Source organism: Cheilinus undulatus, linkage group 3, assembly GCF_018320785.1.
Source record: "Cheilinus undulatus linkage group 3, ASM1832078v1, whole genome shotgun sequence".
NCBI classification, from domain to species: Eukaryota; Metazoa; Chordata; class Actinopteri; order Labriformes; family Labridae; genus Cheilinus; species Cheilinus undulatus.
The window spans coordinates 30,938,126-30,959,854 of NC_054867.1; the positions used below are offsets into that span (position 1 = coordinate 30,938,126).

The following is a 21,729-nucleotide window of genomic DNA, read 5'->3' on the forward strand; positions in this document are numbered from 1 at the left end:
TATTTGTCTAGGAAAAATTCTAGGTTGTGAAAGTCCTTAAAAAGTTTGAACTCCTTTATTGTGTTTGTAATGGCAAACCTTTGAGTTATTTTGAAATGTATTATTAGACTGTTTTTAATGGCTCGCGCATTTTTAGATATCCCTCTGTTTGTATTGAAAAGCTACTGGATTTGTCAGCTGAATCACAGCACAAGACTAAAACTACATTGTTTTTTTTATCAGTATTACGACAAATAATTCATTGCGTGTGTCATTTCTGTGCATTTATGATACATTTGTGACAAATTCCTTTGGAACTGAAATAACCTTAAAACTTCCCTGCTCTAAATAGACCAAAACCACCAATATTTTCCTCAGTGGGTTTCTCCACCACTGCCTGTCATGAAGTGGTAACCATTATTACTGTCTCTGTCGGTGGTGGGTTAATATGACGGCTTACATAACAGTGTTTAATAACCACAGCAGCACACACAATATGGTGTGTTGTTTGATTCATGGACGCCCGTGCAGAAGCAGCTGATGAGCGGCCCCAGTGGCTGCTGCTGCTGCTGCTGATCCGCGGCACATGCTCAGTTATGTACACCCAGACAACTTTGAAGGCTTAGCTGTGGCTGCTGAGGTCATTGCACTGGAAAAAATACACCGACTCTCTCCACTACACCGCCTCCATTTTGAATAGCCATGTAATAGGGGATTCGCATAGTTTGTGTGTATCGCCCACTGCGCTGCGTAGTGTCAACAAGGCACATCCAAACATCCTTCGACATGGACGACCTGTTCAGTCCGCGAAGGTAACTTATTTAACTTAACATTAGCATTTGTATTTTAGTTGATTTTTATTAAATATGTCGTGGAGTGTTTTATGTCATTACTTTGATAGCCGTTTGTGCAAAATAGCCTGAGTGTCAGTGGTCACGAAGTTCGTGTCTGGCTAACAAGCTAGCCAAATAACAGGATAATGTTACTGTCTCGTTAGCAGCTAGCTGCTCTTGTCGGTCGCTTTAATGTAACTAACAGCGATTACTGCAAATATTATGTGCAATAATGACACTTAAGCAGATTAACGAAGTGCAGCGCTGACATTCATGTTTAATAAATCTGTTGTTATTCCCTCTGGGCTTGACGTGTATTGACATGGATCGTTATCACTGTGTGCATATATACATGCCAGCGACATGCTGTGCATGCTAACATTTATATTAATTATAGATTGCATACTTTAGCTAACAGTTAGCCACAATTTTGAGCCAGCCAGCTTCACTGTCAACCTGTTAGGAGCTCCAAAGTAGCACTAGCACACACTGTTCTCATAATGGTGACCGTAAAAATTAGCAGCTCGTGTATGATTGATTGACAGTCTTTTGCGGTAGCTAGCGTCGGATTTCATTCATGTAATATAAGGAAACGTCGCAGGTCACAGCTGACATTGGCTCACAGCGATGGAGGGGCGGGTTGTTATTCTACTGCTGAAATCACAGAACAGAGGGAGGGAGGCTGCCCCGACAACAGCCAAGTTATTATACACGTATTGATCATACGTCTGTGTACAAGCTGTGCAGCGTTAAGTACCCGATAATTAACATTCACTACACAACACACCGTCTAACGACGTGAAAACAACTGCCGTTACCTTTACTTTACTAACGTAACTTACTGAGACAGTAAATAATCAGAGCCAGTGACATATGGTGAATATTATTTTTCATTATCTTTCAGGAGCCTGAACAGCACACAGGGCGAGATACGAGTTGGACCAAGTCACCAGGTACACTACTGACATAAAATGCGCTATGAAATGTGGCAAAATAATTCATACACATCAAAAAGGTCAAAGTATATTTTTTTCATTGCTAACGATTATTTTAAAGTTGACATTTGCAAATAAACTACAATAAGGTATTATGTGTCTTTTACTTGTTTGCCTTTAAGCTAATTATGCCATCAGATTGGTCTGATTGCTGTACTGTTATCTGCACGTTATACAGTATTTATACAATAAACTTAAATATTTGGATGTTTCATATTGTGTATGCACATTTGTATTATTCGAATATGTGAGATCACATAGAGGTACTACTTCAGAGTAACATTTTATTCTGTGCAAAATCCTGTATTCATGATTGACATTTTAAGTGTCTAATGGTTAAAATACAATCACATAATAATCAACTGTGTTTGAGAAAGGGTTGTAAATCTTTGGGTTATGTCATACTTTAAAAACACCCTCTGGATCTTTAAATTAAATTGCATCTGTCAAACCTGAAATTCACCTTCTGTTTGTTTTTGGAGGTTTTAAAGTGTGTGTTTGTATTTGAACTCTTTACAGGCCAAACTCCCAGAGTTGCAGCCTCGGCCTGCTCCAGGTTTGCAGACTCAGACGGAGAATGAGGAGCTGATGTGGACACCTGGGGTCAATGACTGTGACCTTCTCATGTACCTCAGGGCTGCCAGGTCAGTGTTTTCTCTGTGTGTCTTCAAATCAATTACAGTTAAGTGGTCCTGGGCTTCCTCTTAAGCCAGGTGAACAGGCTAGTAGCTTTACTACTAATTTTAATGTTGAGGTTAGCTTCACCTGCAGCCATGTCCTTATAAAACAGCTAGATATTGACTTTTGAGCACTGGACATATCTTTGTTCTAAGTATCGGTTAAACTCTATAGAAATGTATTATTGATGTTCCACCTCACTATTTGCCAAAACAGTTTTTACACTAGCACATAAGAGCCTCTAGTGTTATAACAAGGTTAAGAATTACTCAACAGCTCTTTAACAAAGTAGTCAAAAAGTGTCATTAATGGGCAAGAAATTATAGAACAAAGCCAGTCAGGGTCTGGTAACATGATTATAGTCTTGTTAAATTTTAAATGCCTGAAAAGGATTTTCCATCAGCTCTACTTTAATTCAGTCTTTTCATTTGTTCATGATATTCTTGCACCACTTTATTTCTAATACAACTTAAGCTGAAGGAAAAATGAACTCAGTTGCATTCCTAATCTTAAATAGATGATTGATGGTTTAAAGCTTTCTTTCATTTGTCACTTTTGTATATTTATTTAAGAGATGCAGAGTATGTTTCTCCACTAGGACAAGTGTACTTGTCTCTTAGGTAGTTTTAAAACATGCAGCTGATTAAGAGAATCACTACTTATTGTCCTTGTTAGTGATTTTACCTTGTAAAGAAAACCTGTTCTGTTTATTTTTTAGGAGCATGGCAGCATTTGCAGGGATGTGTGACGGGGGATCAACAGAGGATGGATGTTTAGCTGCTTCTCGTGATGACACCACGCTCAACGCACTCAACACGGTGAGGAGCACAACTCAAATTTAGCTACCAGTTTAAATTTACATGCATGCGTACTTTGTGATCGTGACACATCTGTTTGTCTCTCAACTCCAGCTACATGCAAGCCATTATGATGCGGCTAAAGCTCTCCAGCGTCTGGTGAAAAAGCCTCTGCCGAAGCTTATTGAGAAATGCTGGTCTGAGGACGATGTGGTGAGACATTGTAAACCCTGTGCTAAAAAGTTGCCATTTAAGTGTTATGAGGCTTTCCCACTATGAATTCTGGCCATGCCGAGCCAAACCAAGCTGTACTGATTTACATTTTCATCACCAGTTTTGATGTGCCAGGCTGCGCCAAGCACAGTCCTGCTCTAGAACAGGGCCAAAGCGGGTCAACCCTGGCTCCAAGTGCACCGTGGCGGCCTCAAAGCAGTTTGCGATTTGCCAGAGGGATTTACCCCCTCTGCTTCTGATATTCCGCCCTCTTCTGATTTTCAGCCCATGGGGAGATGCGTTTTTTCCTTGCCTCTGCTCGGACTGACTACGACTCTGTAACAGTGGTGGTCTAATATCAATGTTTAATTCCCCTTCGTATAGACAAATAATTTCTTGACCTTTTAAAAGTAAAATGCTGGAGATGTTTGGAACATTTAGCCCATGATTGAGACAGTCTTTAATATATTAACTGGTGCTTGTAAAGCATGCAGTTCTTAATGCCCAGTCCAAAATATGATTGTTCATTTTCTGCTATCCTAGAGACCCATATATCAATCATCAGAAGACTGTTCTTTAACTTCTGTGTAGGAAAATTCTCTCTGTTTGATGATAAGCTTGAATTATTGTTTGTTTATTGATGGCAGAAAGATAGAGAGAGAGAGAGAGAGACTCAATGGGGAAAGAGCAGCATGCTGCACTGACAGTCTATAATTTAGTTTTTTCTTTAAAACACTAAAATCAAACAGATCAGGGTGTCATCAGCTCTAGACGCACCCTCAAACAGGTAGCACAGTTATGGTAGAAAAGCAAATCTCCTGCTGCGCTGGGCTGCCTTGGCCGTGCCAAGCCAAACCAAGTCCAGCCAAGCCGCTCCTTGTAATGGAAAAGCCCCATCAGTGCAGAAAGAAATAAATCCTCAGTAAGGAGGCAGTTATAAAAAAACATATCTTACCTATTCTCAAAATGTGTACAAGCCCATATTGTAGAGAGTGAGAGTTATATGCCAGGAGGTCAAACTGCCACAAGTATAAAGAATGTTTTACTAAATATTGAGAAACTTTTCCATGGACTGTTTGATGTCAGAAGTTGTTATTGGCATTACATTGCACGGATGTGCCTAATAAAGTGGTCAGTGAGTGTATTTATAAATGATCAATTTATATTTTCTTATATATAATAATATTTGTAGGTAATAAGTAAGTGGATAAGCACTGTCCTAAAAGTCACTGATAAAGTACAATTCGAAATGCTCCTCTCTAATGTCCTCTAAACGTGCATTCACATTTTCTCTCCTATATTCTGAACCGTGAAATCATTATGAATCAATCTCTGACCAAACCTCCCTCATGCTGGTTGTAACTCTTTAATTGCTCTGGTCTGATTTAGCTGTATGCGGCTACCCGAGTGAGTGTAATATTACTGTGAGATATTGCATTGTTACATTCACTGCATTGTTACTGACTCAGCTTAAGTTTATAGCTATCTAATATCAAGCTAGGTTATTCTGAAGTTAGCTTGCTAAAATAAAAAGTTAAGTGTGACCAACACAACGAGGCATGTCACGACTCGTGGTTACACACAAGTTCTGTGTTGTTAAGAAATCAACCTGAACTTTTTCTGAAAATTTTAAAAAAGCCCAAAAATAAATATTATAAAAAAGGTCTAAAAACACATCTTTTTGTTTTCTGTGTTAATTGTCATTATCAGCAAAAAATATAAAGGAAAGTATCATATTCAGAAATAGATAGAAAATAGATACAAAATGTTTAATTAACTCAATCAACTTATGGATGTTAGATGTGGGGGGGGCATATTTTTTGCAGTGGACTCTTGATATATTTTTTCTGGAGACTTGAATAATTGCACATCCTTCTTCAAGACAAGACTAGAGACCTGTTGCTAGTTTTATTTTTCTGGAAAAAAAAAAAAGCTGAAATTTTATCCTCCTTTTGCCTTACAAGAGCGCTAAATCCTTCCCTACATTTCTACAGTCATGTTGGAGGTCTGATATAAAATGCATGTTTGTTGAATAAGCCTGTAATTAAATTAAAATTATTAGAGGTGAGATTAGAGGTGTCACTTTGTCCCAAGGGGGTGCCAAAGGTGACACAGACCTAAAGTTTCTCAAAAGGAGCTTTAAAACCCTCAGTGTGTGCATGTCAACTCTTCAAACAAAACACCAAAAATGCATCTGGCTTTTTTACTGTGAGGTCACAGTAAATTGAAATTTCTCTGATCATGATTTGGCAATTCGATCTCTTCCATGCCTCTAAAACTCTATTTAATGGGGTACAAGTATGCAGTGAAATAAATCTTTTAATGAACTTTCTAGCTTCTTTTTTCCACATTGACCTTCCCCCTTTCTTTTTCCTTGCAGAAACGTTTCATTAAGGGGTTGAGACAGTATGGAAAGAATTTTTTCCGCATCCGGAAAGACTTTCTGCCCAGCAAAAAAACTGTAAGGAAAAACTGTCTTAATCATGATTGCAGTATTTTTGATAACTTGATAACATAACTTGGATGTTCCTAAAGTCTTGAGTATTTACCCTCAGGGGGAGCTGATCACTTTCTACTACCACTGGAAGAAAACTCCTGAAGCTGCAGGAACGCGAGCATATCGGCAGCAACGCCGACAGCCATCCTCTCGCAAGGCAAAGACTCGCTCTGTGGCAACTCCAGTCAACACTCCATCGAGGAATTATTCAGGTAAGCAGTTGCTGGTCTGTAGAAACGTGTTGCAGTTTTTATTCCCCCCTATTTAGACTTGTGAGTTTTGTGTACAGTTGTGAGATCATTAAATTTGGGATTTTTCTTCACATTGAAGCTAATATTTGTCTTCCAGTGGATGCAAGTTCTGCCAGTGAGGACGATCTTGATAGTGAAGACAGCGAACAGGAAACCAAAAGCTGCAGCCACTGTGGTACAACAAGTGAGTCAACTTCTCTAACTGTGATATATTAGAGGAGAGAATTTTCTGTGAAAACTTTCACATAAAACCCTGTCTAAAACAGCTTCCAAGGATTGGCACCAGGGGGGAAGAGACAACCCTTTGCTGTGTACGACCTGCTGCACATATGAAAACAAACATGGCTGTCTGCCGCCTGCTTCAAAGTCTGGAGGCACTCCGTTCATGTTCAAACCTGTGAAAGAGGAAGAGGAGGTGAACAGCAAGCATGGCATGAGGACACGGCGGAGCAGAGCACCTGTAAGCTTGAGGCTGGATTGAGTCACACTCACACTGCTGTCTAGAACAAACTACATTACACATCAGGGATCAGTTTTCACATCTTTATTGAATCTCACAAATGTTTTACCTTTCCGCTTTAAAAAAGTTCTCCCACATTAAAGAAAACATTTATCTGGTATGTTTTAATTATGCCAACTCCTATATTTTATTTTGTAGCAGCTGTCATCTCTGAGAAGCGGCCACAGGAGACTCACAGGATCTCCCACCAGTGGGGATCAGCAGACTGGCAACCAGGCCGCTATAAGCGGTGCATCTTTGAGATCCTCTACCACAGAAAACAAGGCTGAGTCCAGCAGGAGGACTAACAAGGTAACACATCTACACACTTTATTTACATTTACACGTACATTATGACTACAGCAGGGTAGTATATTTAGGCCTGTACCTTTTCATTAAGCTTATATCTTTTCTGCTTCTAAAAACCCCTGTAGCTTTAAGGTGATAGTTTATTGCATATTGTATACAGTTATTAATAAGAAGACATTTACATGTGGCTGCTTTTGCTTTCAAATGTGCAGTAACAACACCTGCTGCAGCAGAGCTTGTCTCAGCAGCCCCATCACAACCTCATAAACGCTGTTATTACAGGCTGTGCAGTTTTATAGTATGCATCTGATGTTGTAGGCTGAGGCTTTTGTAAAGCAGAGAGAAGGACACTATAAACAGTATTTTACAAACAGAAACCACAGCCTGTTGTGATTTTTACATTTTATTTTAGTACAGTTTGGATAGATTTATCTTTTAATGTGCAGTCTATGTAGTACGGATGTCAGGTGACTCATTTCATGGTGAATTTAATGCAAGTTTAAACAGAGACTAATCGTCCTGTCTTATGATAAGAAATTACTCAGAAAACAGTCAAATATGAGCAAAATTTATAAAACACAGCCAAACACATAATCACAGCATTGGTGGGTAAACAGCGTTAAATAGTCTTGCTGAGATTGGCTAATGTAGCATTGTTCCTCTTTATAGGTTAATGTCAATGTAGAAATGGCTAAACTGGCATTTAATAACCTAACCAGAGTAGCAGCCAAAAATGACAGGGTAGGCTTAACACCTACTTAAAACTTTATTTATTTATTTATTTATTTTAACATAATATTTTTGTCTGTTTCCTGTGCTAAAACATGCTTTCCCATCTGCTGTACTCAGGGTTCCTGCAGATCTATGTAAAAATTAGTATTAAATTTTGTCGCATCAGGCCTTTAAAAGTCTCAAATTTAATTAAAAAAATTTTGTAGGAACTCTTCGTACTAGTTTGCATCCAGGTAGTGGAAAATTCTGGTAGTATGACATAAGCCATTATCCAGAGCCACAGCCCCAGTTAGTAGCATGTAGCTCATTATACATTTGACTAACATTTGACTGGCATTGCATGAATTAACAGAAATATTCATAATTAGCCTATACAACCACTATTTTAAGTGCTAGATAGCAGGTTTGATAGTATTTAAGGGTTTAGTCAGGCAATCATGTACATACTGAGTATTTGCCTTAACTAAGGTAATATCAGCCAGAGATACTCATGGAATATCACTGGCTTTTTTTGTCCTTTATTTTTTTCCAGCAACAACAATATAATACAGACATTTCCTGGTTTTCCAGTTATATTAGCATTTGCATAATTACATACCAACCGATAGATTGGTCGCTCAGGTAAAAAAAGAAAAAAAAACTGTGTGTTATTAAAAGTGTAGCCTTTACCTTCTCTCAATATCAGTTTAACAGTTTAATCCATGACAGGTTCCTCTTTACACCCTTCTGGTAGTCTGAGCAAAACAAGCTTTTGAAGAATTATTCAACCTCATTATGTTGCCCTGAAATAGCAACTGATTCAGAGACAACAGCGTGCATCTGCCTACACTCATAGGATTCCAGTGTTCACAACACAATATCTATTTAGAATCATATTGCCTAAAAAATAACCTCAGATATTTTTTTCTGTATACATTTATAATGACAGCTATTAACAGGATCACCTGCCAGCGCTGTGCCATTTACCAGCAAATGTCAGACAGCATGCAGTATTTATTTACCAAGGTGAAATAAAGACAGTCCACAGGACAGGGCTAAAGGAGCAGGAGATAACGCCTTTACTCTTTTCTGCTCTCTATCTGTCTGTAACATAGTCTTACCATAACGTGTACATGATAAAGGGACTTAAACACATTTGCCAGCCGTTGGAATTAAACAGGCTGCAGGAGTATGCTGTGACGGAGGGCAGAGCAGAGCCACAAAATGCATTGTTTCTTAGCTATTTAGACATCAACAACTGTGAAATAATCAGAGAATAACATATACTGTGTCTGCCTCTGCCTTCCTGGATATGCTCCTCTCACTTTTCTGCTGAACGTCTGTCATGCTGCACACTCACGCCATTTTTTTTTTTTTATGTTTAAGGTTTCTTTTTGGCATTTTTGTGCCTTTATTGATAGATGAGGACAGGTGATAGAGTCTGAAACAGGGACGAGAGCGGGGGAAAGACATGGGGGAAAAAAAAACTTCAAGATCCAGGTGCAAGGTGCAACATCAACTATAAGGCAGAATAGCGCATGGTACATACAGTGGACATGTATACCTTTGTCTTTTGTTTTACTCATTAGCATCTTTTTCTGTCTGTGACAATGATGTGTGTCATTCCCACAGAAGACAAAAGAGGAAGTAACGTCACCAAAGACAACAAAACGTGTTCGGGAGAGTCCTGCTCAGGAGCCAGAAGAGCCTGAAAAAGTGTCAAATAAAAGGCTCAAGACACAGGTGGGTTTTAATTAGGGCTGTCAGGAGATTAAAATTATTAATCACTTCTAATCTCACAAATTCCATAGTTAACTTGAGTTTAATCTAAAATTAATCACACTTTTTTGTCTGTTCTAAATGGACCTTACAGGACTATTTCTCAAGATTTAAATACCCTTATCAACACAAGTGGACAAAAATACTTTTTTTATGCAAATGTTTGTTCATATCAGCAACCCGAAACAACAACATATAATGTCCAGAAAAAAGTCTAATCTCAAAGATACTAAAAGCTCCAAAAATCTTCTGAGAGCATAACATGGTAAACTCAAGCCCACCAAGCCACAACAGATGGAGACACTGACCTTAATGTAACATTACTGAATAATACCACAGACTTGTAGAAGTTAACTCCTCTGTTGTTCTCAGCAGTTTTACACAGAATAACAGATCTAATCATCACACTTGTAAATAAAGAGCATGGTCAGTAAAGTTTAAATCACTTAAAGATCTTTCATGGATCCTTCACACTTCACACACAAGCAGAGAATTTTGGTATCACATGGGGGAAATAAAGGCTCACAATCATCCCTTTACACTAAGAGGACTCACAACAGATGATACAAAAAGAGAGACTAAATACAGTTAGAGAATTACACTACAGATGACTCAAACATTTTTTTTCTTCATAAATAAAGGGGACCCACAGTCTGATAATGATTTTTAGCTTATATTATGATACTCTACAGAGCGTCTTCACTCTCAGGCTCACCTGTAACACCTCTGCTCCACTGTCACACACCAGCCTCTCCTGCTGTCTCCTCCTCCTCCTCCTCATGATGTAGCTGTATATTCACCAGCATCAGACCGTCTCCTATAGGGACTGCAGAGTCTTTGACACTTGTGCAGCATCTTGGTTGGTTTTTTTTTTTAATTTGACGTTTATTTATCGTTCCAGTCGATCGTTTTAGTAAGTTTTGTTTTGTCAGAATACTTTCACTTTCAAGCAGGAGCTGAGTGGGCATGGGAGAGCGGGGTAGGCGGACCTTTATGAGACGTGATCGGGCCGGTCAATGGTCAATATAAATTAATCGTCCGACAAAAAAATAGTGGCGTTAAAAGTAATTTGAGTTAATGCAATATTACCGCGTTAACTTTGACAGCCCTAGTTCTAATGTATAAAAACTGTATAATTTTAAAGTCTCTTGTAGATGCAATTTGTGTTGTTTTGGTGCTTTAGTAGTGTTTAAAGGTTGTTTTCTGTGAAGTAAAAACCAAAAGTTGAAAAATGGAAAGTAAGTGTGGCATCTGCACAGATATTTAAAATGTTGGAAGCTAAATGTAGTAACCAAATGTTGTTAAAAATACAATTCCGCACAATGTAAATTTGGTCCAACATTTTCTTGGTTCCTGCAGGATCCGCCAGGCTCCCGCTCAGAGGGAGAAGCTGAAGTAGAGGAGGAGAGCTCCTCAGAGAGCCGCAGTGCTCAGGACGACGGCAGCAGTGACACCAAAGACATCGATCAGGACAACCGCAGCTCCTCTCCCAGCATTCCCAGCCCTCAGCAGGGCAACGAGAGTGACTCTGACTCGTCCGCTCAGCCCAACGGCGTCCCATCAGAGCCTGCTGCTCCTGCCCCTGTGCTGGCCGACACACCGGCCCCACAGGCACCCCCTTCTCAGGTCCCTGCCATCACTCCCCAGCCAACCCAAAGCACCAACACTGCTGATTCTGCTCAGACCCTGCCTTCTCTTTCTCCAGACCCCCCTCAGCCTGCTGGGGCTCAGTCAGCGGTTGTAGCAGGCCCTAACAGTCTACTACAGCCCGCCTCTCACTCTCATCCTGGTCCACCACCTCTGCCAGCAGCTTTGGGTCAGGACTCTCCTCTTTCGCCAGCATTTCCAGTTCCCCCTGCTCTTAGCTCCGCTCAGCCTCATGTCCCATCACCTCAAGCTCCCCAGCGACCACCACCCTTCTATAGAGAGTCTCAACTTCCACAGCCTCCTCTTTCTGGGCCACAAATCAAGCCACCTCCCACCACTCCCATTCCACCTGCACACAAACAGATGCCACACCAGTCTGCTACACCTTTCCCTCAGATGCCCTCCAATCTGCCCCCTCCCCCTGCTCTAAAACCCCTGAATTCTCTGCCCAACCAGCATCCTCCTGGGGCCCCCCCTCCCCCTCTTCAGCTCATGCCACAGCCTTTGCCAATGCAGTCTATTTCTGCCCAACTGCCAGTCATCTCTCAGGTGCAGACCCACCCTGGAAAAAGCATAACTTCTTCTCACCCGCCTGCTGCAGCCTCACACCCGATCACCTCCGTCACACCTTCTACCATTGGCCCCGTCCCAAGCCTCCAGCCATCGGTTCCTACTCTTCCTCCTAGACCATCCCCAAGCACCATAAGTGGCGGATCACAGATTCAGATTAAAGAAGAGCCAATGGATGAGCTGGAAGAGGCCGAGAGCCCACCATCTCCACCTCGAAGCCCATCACCAGAGCCCACTGTCATCAACATGGCAAGCCATGCCAGCCAGTCTGCACGGTACGTCTTAAGAAAAAAATACACACAGATCCTTAATAGTTTAGCTCATGTTGTCAAAGTTGTGAAGTCTGATTGTTGGGTTGGTTCATTTCAAAAAGTAAGAAGAAACTTAACATTAAGATTAATTTTTAACATTATGATCAGCCTGACTTGAAAGTAAAATAAGTGTTTATGATCTTTTTTGGGGATTTTGCCTTTATTTTGATATGACAGCTAAAGAGAGACAAGAAAAGTAGACACTAGATTCTAATTTGAAATGTAAAAGCTCACGAGCCACATCAGTTTTTTAAAGATGAACCCACTAAAAGAAACCAGCAGAAGTGACATCACTTTAACCTTGTACTAACCTGACATGCCAGATAGACTCTTTAATATGTACATTGCATGGTTATTTCACATTCATCTAGGAAAGGTTGCTATCAAGGCATTTGGGAAGGGCAGGACTTGGCATGCACAGCTTTGCAACAAACCTACTGGTAAATGCTACAGTAGTTTAGGAACTGTGGACAATGATGTGGATTAAACACCACAGCCAGTTGATAGAACATCAAACATTTCTTCTCTGCCAAGAGCAGTTTACATTGTGGCTCTTTGTTTATGTTTTAATAAAGACATTTGATCCAGTTCTCATTAAACTGCCAATGCACCAATGCTACAGCCAAGCTAACCACTTCACTAGCTCCCATTTTATAAACAGACCCATATTGCACCCCTGCTGCAATTCCCCCTTAACTTTGCAAACTCATGCTGAAGCAGGTTGGCAGAAGGGCACAAACTTCTTTTCTGCCATGAAAAGCTTTCAGTGCTGTGTCTTGCTCTTTATTGTATAAAGAAATGTAGTCCAGTTCTGATAAAACTGCTGCTATACTCCACTGAGCTAAACGCAAATAACATGGAAGTTGCTGTCGGCTCTCAATACAACTGAACTCCGCCCATAGCTATCACCTCGTTCTCCTCAAATGATGCCGATTGGTCCGAACAGCGTGAGGTTCGCCACAAATGTTGCAAACGAGAGTTTTACAAGATGGATTTGCCTGATGACAAACAGGGAGTCTGGCCAATTATTTGACTTTGCAACCTTTGTACCACCTAGAATGACAATCACACTTTAACCTCCAGAGACCTGAGCTTTTGTTTGGGATACCTTTTAAGTTTCTCCCACTTGTCAGGGATAAGTAGGACCTTAGAAGTTAAAACATCAGCCTTGTTTTTGTGTGGATTTTGATAAGAACAGAACACACATATCTCCATGTTTGACACGCATGGTGCGTAAGATTATGCAACCCTTAAATAGATTACATTTTAATTTGTGTGAAAGAAGTGTTACTGTCTTACTTATAAATACACATCTTTTATTTGTTCAGGTTTATCAAACACTTGGATCGTGGTTACAACTCCTGTGCCAGAACAGACCTGTTCTTCACTCCACTCTCGTCCTCCAAGCTGGCCCGGAAGAGGGAGGAGGCCATCGAGAAGTCGAGGAGGGAGGCTGAGCTCAGCGCACGACAAGAACGTGAAAGAGAAAAAGACAGGGAGAGGGAGAGAGAAAGGGAGGCTGACAGAAATGCTGTGAGTGCAACATTCCCATCATTCTTTTTTTTTGACACATCCTGTCTGTCACTAAGCATGACTGTCTGATCTGACGCTCTGTGCTTGTTTACAGAGAGCCTCCAGCTCGTCCCACGACAGCCGTATAAGTGAGGCTCAGATGGCAGCCCAGGGGCATGGTCGTCCTTCCTTTGAGCAGCCGCCCACCACTGTAGCTGCTGTTCCCCCTTACATCGGCCCCGATACACCTGCATTGCGCACCCTGAGTGAGTACGCCCGACCCCATGTTATGTCCCCCACCAACCGCAACCACCCATTCTATGTGTCACTGAGCCCTGGGGATCCCTTGTTGGCCTACCACATGCCCGGCTTGTACAGCGCTGAACCCAGCCTTCGAGAGCGGGAGCTGAGGAACCTACGAGAGAGAGAGCTCCGAGAGAGGATGAAGCCCGGCTTTGAAGTCAAGCCCCCAGACCTGGAAACTTTACACCCCTCTGCCAACCCCATGGAGCACTTTGCCAGACACGGGGCCATCGGCCTTCCCCACATTCCTGGGCCTCCACACCCATTTGCACCCTTTCATCCTGGCTTGAACCACATGGAGCGGGAGAGAATGGCACTTGCAGGCCCTCAGCTGCGCCCAGAGCTGAGCTACGCAGAACGACTCACTGCTGAACGACTCCACGCAGAGAGGATGGCGTCTGTGGCGACTGATCCTGCTACCAGGCTGCAGATGCTCAATGTGACGCCGCATCATCACCAACACTCTCACATTCACTCCCACCTACACCTGCACCAGCAGGACCCCCTAGGTCAAGGTGAGGATGGATTTATTTACCTGATGAACAGAAGAAAACTAGGATATCTTACAGCCCTTTTTATTTCTTTATGATTAATTTCCCTCTCCAGGTTCAAGCCCACATCCTCTTGTGGACCCCCTGGCAACAGGACCACGTTTGGCCCGCTTTCCTTTCCCTGGTGGCCCAATCCCCAACCCTCTACTCAGCGATCTCCCTCATGATCATGAGATGCTGCGCCATCCACTGTTTGGTTAGTTTTTTCACCTCTTTTGTGCTAACAGCTTACATCTCAGTCTCCCTTGAGTTCAGCTTCTTTATTTAGTTTCACTTTCTATAATTTTGTTATCCACAGGAGCTGCATATCCACGTGAGCTGCAGGGCCCAATTCCTCAGATGTCAGCTGCTCACCAGCTCCAGGCCATGCATGCTCAGTCTGCAGAGCTGCAGAGGATGGCTATGGAGCAGCAGTGGCTGCATGGGCATCATCTGCATGGAGGCCCTCTACCCAGTCAGGAAGATTATTACAGGTAGAGTTTTTAATGGTTGTCAGTGCAACAACCTCATTAATCCATACAGGGGTAGCTGAGGCTTGTAGTTGGCTCTGTAGCTGAGGCTTGTAGTTGGCTCTATAGCTCCAGCTAAGTTGGCTGAACTTGTGGTATTGTCAGCACACGTCTCAGGATTTTGTACTTGTCATACTGGTATGTAGGACACGGCACACTTTTTTAGAGTAAAAAATAGATATTGAAAGTGTGCCTTATACACTGGATTTTACAGTAGATATTTAACAGGACACCCTCAGCAGTTTTTGTCTCTTTATGTTTCTTCAGTTTCAAATCAAACCTGTATTATTCCTCTTTTCCTGCTTGAGCTTAGATTACATCAATGTCCCAGCCAAGTGTTGATGTAACTTTGTTTCTGTTTTTTTCCAGTCGTCTGAAGAAAGAAGGTGACAAGCCATCTTGAGTCTCAGGTGGTGCATGCCCTTGATACCCTATATTCATACCCAAATACAATACTGTGTACTTTCAAGACTGTAAGAGTCAAATGTGTGTCAGTTTCTTGTTTTAATATATTTTAGAAAAAATTCTGTGAATCTTTTTGTGCATTCCTTGTTCAGCACTTAATGGGACTGTCAAAGTTCGTCTGAGATTTTCATATCATGTCAGAATTTATACTAATTTTAATATCAAATAAAGAACAATCTCACTCAAGTGAGATTTAAAGCGTCAGATATTCTCTAACCATCTGTCCAAATGTTTCTTATGCAGTGGTAAGAATTTGCTAGAACTCAGCTATCACAAATGATATGAAAACAGACAGACTTTGCTGTTAAGTTGAAATATCCCTATGATGATTTCTAAATGATTTCCTTGTACAGAACAACATTTAAATCAGTGTTTCGAATGATTGTAACAACCTAGCATGACTCTTCTTTTTTCACCAAACTAGAGTAGCGAGTTGCATTGTGATGTTTAGACTTTGAAAGAATAGTAGAAGTTGGTTTTACTCTTAAATCTGCTAAATATTTGTCTAAACCCTAAAGTTTTATATATCAAGATTTCTTTCCACAGTATAACCTAAGCTTTTATTCGCTCATTTTTGAGACTGTAAATATTCCATGTTCACATTATTCTATATGAATGATTACTATTAATTTAGCAGTAGACAAGAACACTTGACCCTTGATTCAGCACGATAGTAGTAAATCGTAAGCTAAAAATTCTATGGTATTATAAGTTGAGATAATTTTGACTGGATAATGATCCATTACTTCAAATTTTTATCAGACTTAATGTATTTGCATTGTTTTGACAGTTTGACTGAATTGGAGAGAAACTAAATTTTGAGCATATTAGTGGATTTTTTTAAAGAACTGCCTCTAAATTCAATATTTATGTGACATAAAATAAAAGTGTATCCATTGCATATTTATTTCAATAAATATTTCTGCAATGACATGTCATTCTGTTTGCACTTTTGAGTTCCTCTGCCTCAAATAGTACTTGGTATTTAGGAAGCTGTTTGCCTCTTTCCTGGCTTGGTTTTATTTGAGCAGGGCAAATACCTGAGCCCTGGACATCAGCAGTGTTGATGGGGAATTACCCCGCTTCCCTGATGCCACAATGATTCAAATCACAGAGCAGTTCATCTCAGTACAGTCTGTTGTTAGCTGATGTCACTGCCTTCATTGAAAGTCAGTCCAATTACATGCTGTGTTTCTGTTCAGTGTGAGGTAAATTTCCCAAATCTATCTGCCATGTTGGCCCATGGGTCATCAAAAGCATCATAACAGAGAGATTTTCTGCCAGAAAACAGTAAATTTAATCTCCAACTTTTAACTCTCTGCTCTGACACAGAGCCAGGCAGATGCACTCTGATCAAAAGCATTTTTTTTTTATTTGAGTGGACTGTATTTCTCATGAGCTTCAGCTCATTCATTGACACGCCCACACTATCCCAGAGCAGATATTACTACCTAATACTACATGATCTTTAAGCTTTATAAGTTCAAGACGTTATTCATGACTGAAATTTGGCCTGGTGGTTCATAACACAGTGGCCTGTCATACAAAAAACCTAAAATAAATATTATTTATCACTTTACAGAGACTTTAAGTTCTTTGTAGTGCTGTTGTTTCCTGCTTTAATGACACAGAGAAGAGCATGGAGCATCCATGACTTTATTGCATTATTTAATTTATTACACAAAAACCTTTCATTTATGTCAGTGGTCACTGGTCTAGCTTTAGGACACCACTAACTGCTCCTGAACCAGACATTACAACCAACATTTCTGATAGTTTTCAACCAATCAGATTAATTTAATGGAAAATAATTCAGTTTGGACGAGGCAAGAAATCAAATCAGAATCAAACATTTTTAAAGTGCGTCATAGACTTTTTGGACTGTGTTTTTTTGTACACATTTAAGACCCACTGAAAATGGCTCTGAAACCCACTTTTGTGTCCTGACCCACCAGTAGAGAACCACTGACATCATGTGACATTATATTTACCAAGTCTTCTTTTACAACAGTATTTAAACAATTTTCAATTTTAAACAATACAATTTTCTTGTATTTCTTTTAACATTTTTAACTGATGGTGGCAACTGCATAATTTGAGCATAAACATAAAGCATGAAACGGAGCTACATCAAACACAAATCTGAAAATGTATAAATTATCTACTTTTAAAGCTTAACACAACATGTTTTACATACACAGCAGAAAGAACAAAGACTAAAAAATCTGCTTATTTTTACATTCGTTTTTTGTCCTAAATCTTTGCATTTTCCATGATGGTGAAGATCAATACTGTATATTTTTATCTTCTAAGGCCAAAATGGTCTAAAAATCACATAACACTGCTCACCTGCATCAGGTAGTCATTCAGGTTTAGACTTAATCAGTAGGAGAAGGAAAATTGGTACCAGCAATTCAGACTCTTCATGCTCAGCTCACAGTCACTTACTGAATCCTTTCTTACAACCTACTAACCAGGCCAATGCAGTATCTACAACAAAAACTTACATACCTTTTCAATCTCCTAAAAAGAAGTACCATCTACATCTAGAATCTGCCCAACACATCACAGACAGCCATCGAAACTTAGCTCTTTTGCTGCTGAATGAACACAAAGCCACCAGTTTGGAACAAAAGAACATCTTGCATGAATTTGGAAATTAAGAAAAAGTTTCTGTACTTACAGAGAATGGTCCATATGTTAACTTTGGTTAACTAAGAACTGAAAAGGCACAGTTGCTTAAAGTTTGAATACTGCTGAGATGTTTTCCTGTTGGCTAGTACGGCTGATGATATGCTGTGTTTCTTATTCAAATAACACGATGCATCATATCACATTAGACATTGTTGTCTACCCTGGACCAAACAGACCATGTAATGTACAAACTGCTATCCAGCTACTTTTTAAACAGGAAGAACTTAATATTTCAATATTTATTTTCTGGAAATTACATTTCTATTCCAACTAGCTTTTGTAGTACTTTCTCTTGTCAAACCAGTGGTGTACATGTAAATATTCTCCAAATTTGCACAGCTCATTGTTAATTTTTGTTCTCTAAAAGAGTAATATCAACAAAAAAACATATTTCTGTACATTTTAGTAGCCAACACTTGATACCTATACATTGTGAACGACAGTTCTGTAATACTGATCATTATGATTCAGTTCATTAAAAAGCAGTTATTAACAGACTTCTTACACGCTGTATTGTAACTCTGGAAACCAAAGCATCATCTGTAATGGCTATATAAATGTACAGTGTATGTACAGTGTGTGGACCCAGGGGAGAAGGTTCGGAAATTTCTGGAATCTCTCAATGGCTTATGTCAGGGATCATCTCACGAAGGTTTTTTCTTCACATACTGCCGTAGGTACTGGATCGCTGACAGTGCACTCACATTTGCTAGCAGAGCTGAAGAAGATTTCAACAGAGGAAAGTTTTTAGAAAACCTGGCAAAAATAAGACCAAAGTTTCACCCAAACATACTATTGGAGAACTCAGAAACCAGTAGTGAGTATTTTATGTGTTGCTCAACTCTTACTGGTGCGCAAACATGACATTACTTATCCAAAGAAAGCTTACAGTTTGAGCCCAAAATTTGACCAGAATTTTGGGTCAACACAAAATGATTAATAATTCCTAGAAGCAAAAAAGTAATTCTGGTGCCATCTTGCAAGGATGACATTGTTAAAACCAACATCCCAAATCATATTGTGAGTTAAGCAAATCACTACATACACACAGAGAGTTTCATACCTGCTTTCCAGGTATCAGCGGCCTCTGGATCAGACGACCGTAAAACCCACGAGGCAAACGCAATGCACACCAAACACATATCTGACTGCTTCAGGGCTGAGAAGATGCTCTCTCTCCCTGTAAGAGGCACAAACAAAAAAGGTGATTCTAGATTGATGATGATTTTCTTTGGAAGTGTTTGCCTCCATCCTCTCCATTCAGTGTGACATTAGACTTACTTGTTGTTTGAATGGTTCCTAAAATCCCCTGCTGCATTGCTAGCTCTTCAAATAACTGATGGGGAGCTGAAGAGACACTCTCCTTACCAAGCACCATCAGTGGAGGCTCCTCTCCCTTTATGAGTTTATTCACTGTTTCAGCTGGAAACACCCAAGCACCAGAGCTTCCACACCAGATACTACCTTTGTTACGGAAGTTGATCTTCCTTATGGACAGTAAACTGGGAAAACCATGTAGGTTTGGCGCAGATGTCCCAAGTATACAGCCCTGAATAAAGGTGCAAGACACAATTCTTATAGGTGAGATGTCATTGTCTCCCTTGTCTGAGCTGAAGAAAGCATAGTCCAGATTGGGGAATGTGAGTTCTCGGACAGTAGGGTGGGAACAAGAGAAAATGGGAATGGGTTTTACATCGCTGCACTGGCAATCCTGGAGGGAAAAGAAGGACTTTTCTTCTTCTGATTGACAAAGAGTGTAGTTTAACGCTGGTGCCAATGAGCTCTCTGGATCATAGATGGTGACACAGCTCTCCTTCTCTGTCTGATCGTTAAAGAGGTATTCAGACCCCCCAGAGAAGGATGTTGGACAAAGTTCATTGAATACATGTGTGCTGGATAGAAAAGATGCAGAAACCAATGTTCCCAGGCTGTCACTCGCTTCTAGAGCCACGTCTTCTGCCAGAGATGGACAGCTGCTGAGAAACAGACTGCTGTCATCATTACCAAGTAGCAACTGCAAAGATAAATCTTCTGTATTGAGAGCTGGTACATTGCGCACACTTTTGCTTTTTGTTATCTGTCTAGGACACGAAAGTTCTCCTGAACTGAACGCACTGCAGCTCTGATCCTTGAAGAGATGCCCTGTAAAGTCCTCTGAGGGAACAGGTGTCTCCTTCCCTTCAGAGCATGTGGATTCCTCTTCCTCAGGGAAAGGAGACTCTGTAGCCCTTTGTTGGTGTTCACTTTTAGGGTCCGGACTTTGGTTTCTACTGGCGCAGAGAAACTGCCAGTACTCTTCTTCAAAGTCGGAGGTGGAAAACTCACAGCTTGAGCGATCTGGCTTGGATTCGTCAGCTTGCGTGAAGTAGTCTGAATCGGCAGTGTCGGATGTATCCATTAAACCGCCATGAGAAAAATTATACTCCGTTTCTGCTAAAGTGCTGTGATTTGTTTGGAAACCGCCAACATCTGGTGTCACTGCTTCTTGTGTCTCCCCGAGAGGTGGGCTCTTACCCATCCTAAGCTGCAAAATGTCATTAATTGTCAGTTTTTCCATTTCATCCCAAAAAGAAGAAATGGCAAACACAGGGTGAGTGTTTCCTGCAGCTTCAGCATATGTTCCAGGGCCATCAGCCACTGAGCATGGTGTTAGAGTTAAATGGGGGACAGTAAGAGGGCTGAGCTGATCTCCTGAAGAGCAAGCAGATGCTGGAAGATTAATTTCATGTTTTTCGAGTCCAGTGGTGTGCAAGGACAAGCAGGGTACTTTGCTGTGAGGGTCATTGACACATGCAGAGTTGTCATCTGGCGTTTTGTTAACTCTTTGGCCTAGAGATGGAAAGGTTTGGCTAAGCTCAACACTTGGGCTTTCATGACCTTCAGGGCTTGTAGCTGTCGCACTGGAAGAGACAGTGCCATCATCTGAAGTCAATTCTACGACCTGTGTGTCAGAATCGGTATGTTCAATCAGGTCATGTTGGGAGCTGGTTTTTGCTGAGGACACTAACCTCTGCATCGGTTGGTTATCTATGAGAAAATGCTGAAGTTCGTCCATCGATTCAGCTGCTGACAGATAGCTTTCAGAATCATAGCTGTGAGTAGAAAGGTACTCTGTTCCATCTTCAGACTCAACACTGTCAAACCGGGAAGGGCCTTTGGGTGTGAATGTGTCATGAAATGTGAAAACTTCTTTAAGAGACATAATTTTACCTGATGAACTGTCTTCTTCTTCGCCTGATGTCGAAGACATTTGTGATAAATCTGATAAAGCTCCTATCTTAATTCTTTCAGCATTTTCTTCATTTGAATGCCCGTCACATATGTCAGGATCCCTATTATCTGTGTTTTTCTCCATTGTTGACCCATGTTCAAAGGAATTCTCCTGCCTGCTTGTTCTGCACATGTAACTGTCCCTCCTAGATTTTTTTTGTCTTCGTTTTTTTTTCCCAGAGGGCACACGCACCCGCTGTCGTGCTGGACTGTCGTTCACTGTCACGAACCAACGCTCCCTTTCAGCTCTTAAAGCAACACTGCTCACATCCTCGCTCTTTGCTCTGTCTGCACTGTGAAGCTCATTCACATTAAGTTCTGTTTGGTTACAAGAAAGTGGGTCAGCTTCTTGAATG

The 21,729-nt window shown here is 40.8% G+C and overlaps 2 protein-coding genes across 4 annotated transcripts in view; one reads left to right on the forward strand and one right to left on the reverse strand.

Annotated features, from left to right (window-relative positions):
* The first annotated feature begins 569 nt into the window (after window positions 1-569).
* rereb (arginine-glutamic acid dipeptide (RE) repeats b) lies at window positions 570-16,331 on the forward strand. Of its 3 annotated transcripts, none has more exons than XM_041783103.1 (17): window positions 570-791; window positions 1,717-1,765; window positions 2,327-2,451; window positions 3,204-3,303; window positions 3,397-3,495; window positions 5,876-5,956; window positions 6,051-6,204; window positions 6,341-6,427; window positions 6,510-6,703; window positions 6,902-7,054; window positions 9,398-9,505; window positions 10,901-12,033; window positions 13,398-13,602; window positions 13,697-14,399; window positions 14,491-14,631; window positions 14,734-14,908; window positions 15,314-16,331. In XM_041783103.1, exons 1-17 carry the CDS (start codon window positions 766-768, stop codon window positions 15,345-15,347), a joined length of 3,567 nt encoding a protein of 1,188 aa, XP_041639037.1. In that variant the 5' UTR covers window positions 570-765; the 3' UTR covers window positions 15,348-16,331. The 3 variants fall into 3 exon arrangements, with proteins under 3 accessions (XP_041639037.1, XP_041639036.1, XP_041639035.1); XM_041783102.1 differs by having other exon boundaries at window positions 6,905-7,054; window positions 9,395-9,505; XM_041783101.1 differs by having other exon boundaries at window positions 571-791; window positions 9,395-9,505.
* A 909-nt stretch (window positions 16,332-17,240) lies between these two features.
* Window positions 17,241-21,729, reverse strand: part of LOC121507178 (PPARGC1 and ESRR induced regulator, muscle 1) — a 5,841-nt gene continuing 1,352 nt past the window's right edge. The window contains exons 2-4 of the mRNA XM_041783375.1: window positions 19,385-21,729; window positions 19,167-19,283; window positions 17,241-18,821 (exon numbers count right to left, since the gene is read on the reverse strand). The exon at window positions 19,385-21,729 is cut by the window's right edge and continues 552 nt beyond it. Of these exons, the coding sequence (XP_041639309.1) occupies window positions 18,748-18,821; window positions 19,167-19,283; window positions 19,385-21,729 (2,536 nt within the window). The 3' untranslated portion in view covers window positions 17,241-18,747. The remainder of the gene's footprint in view (window positions 18,822-19,166; window positions 19,284-19,384) is intronic.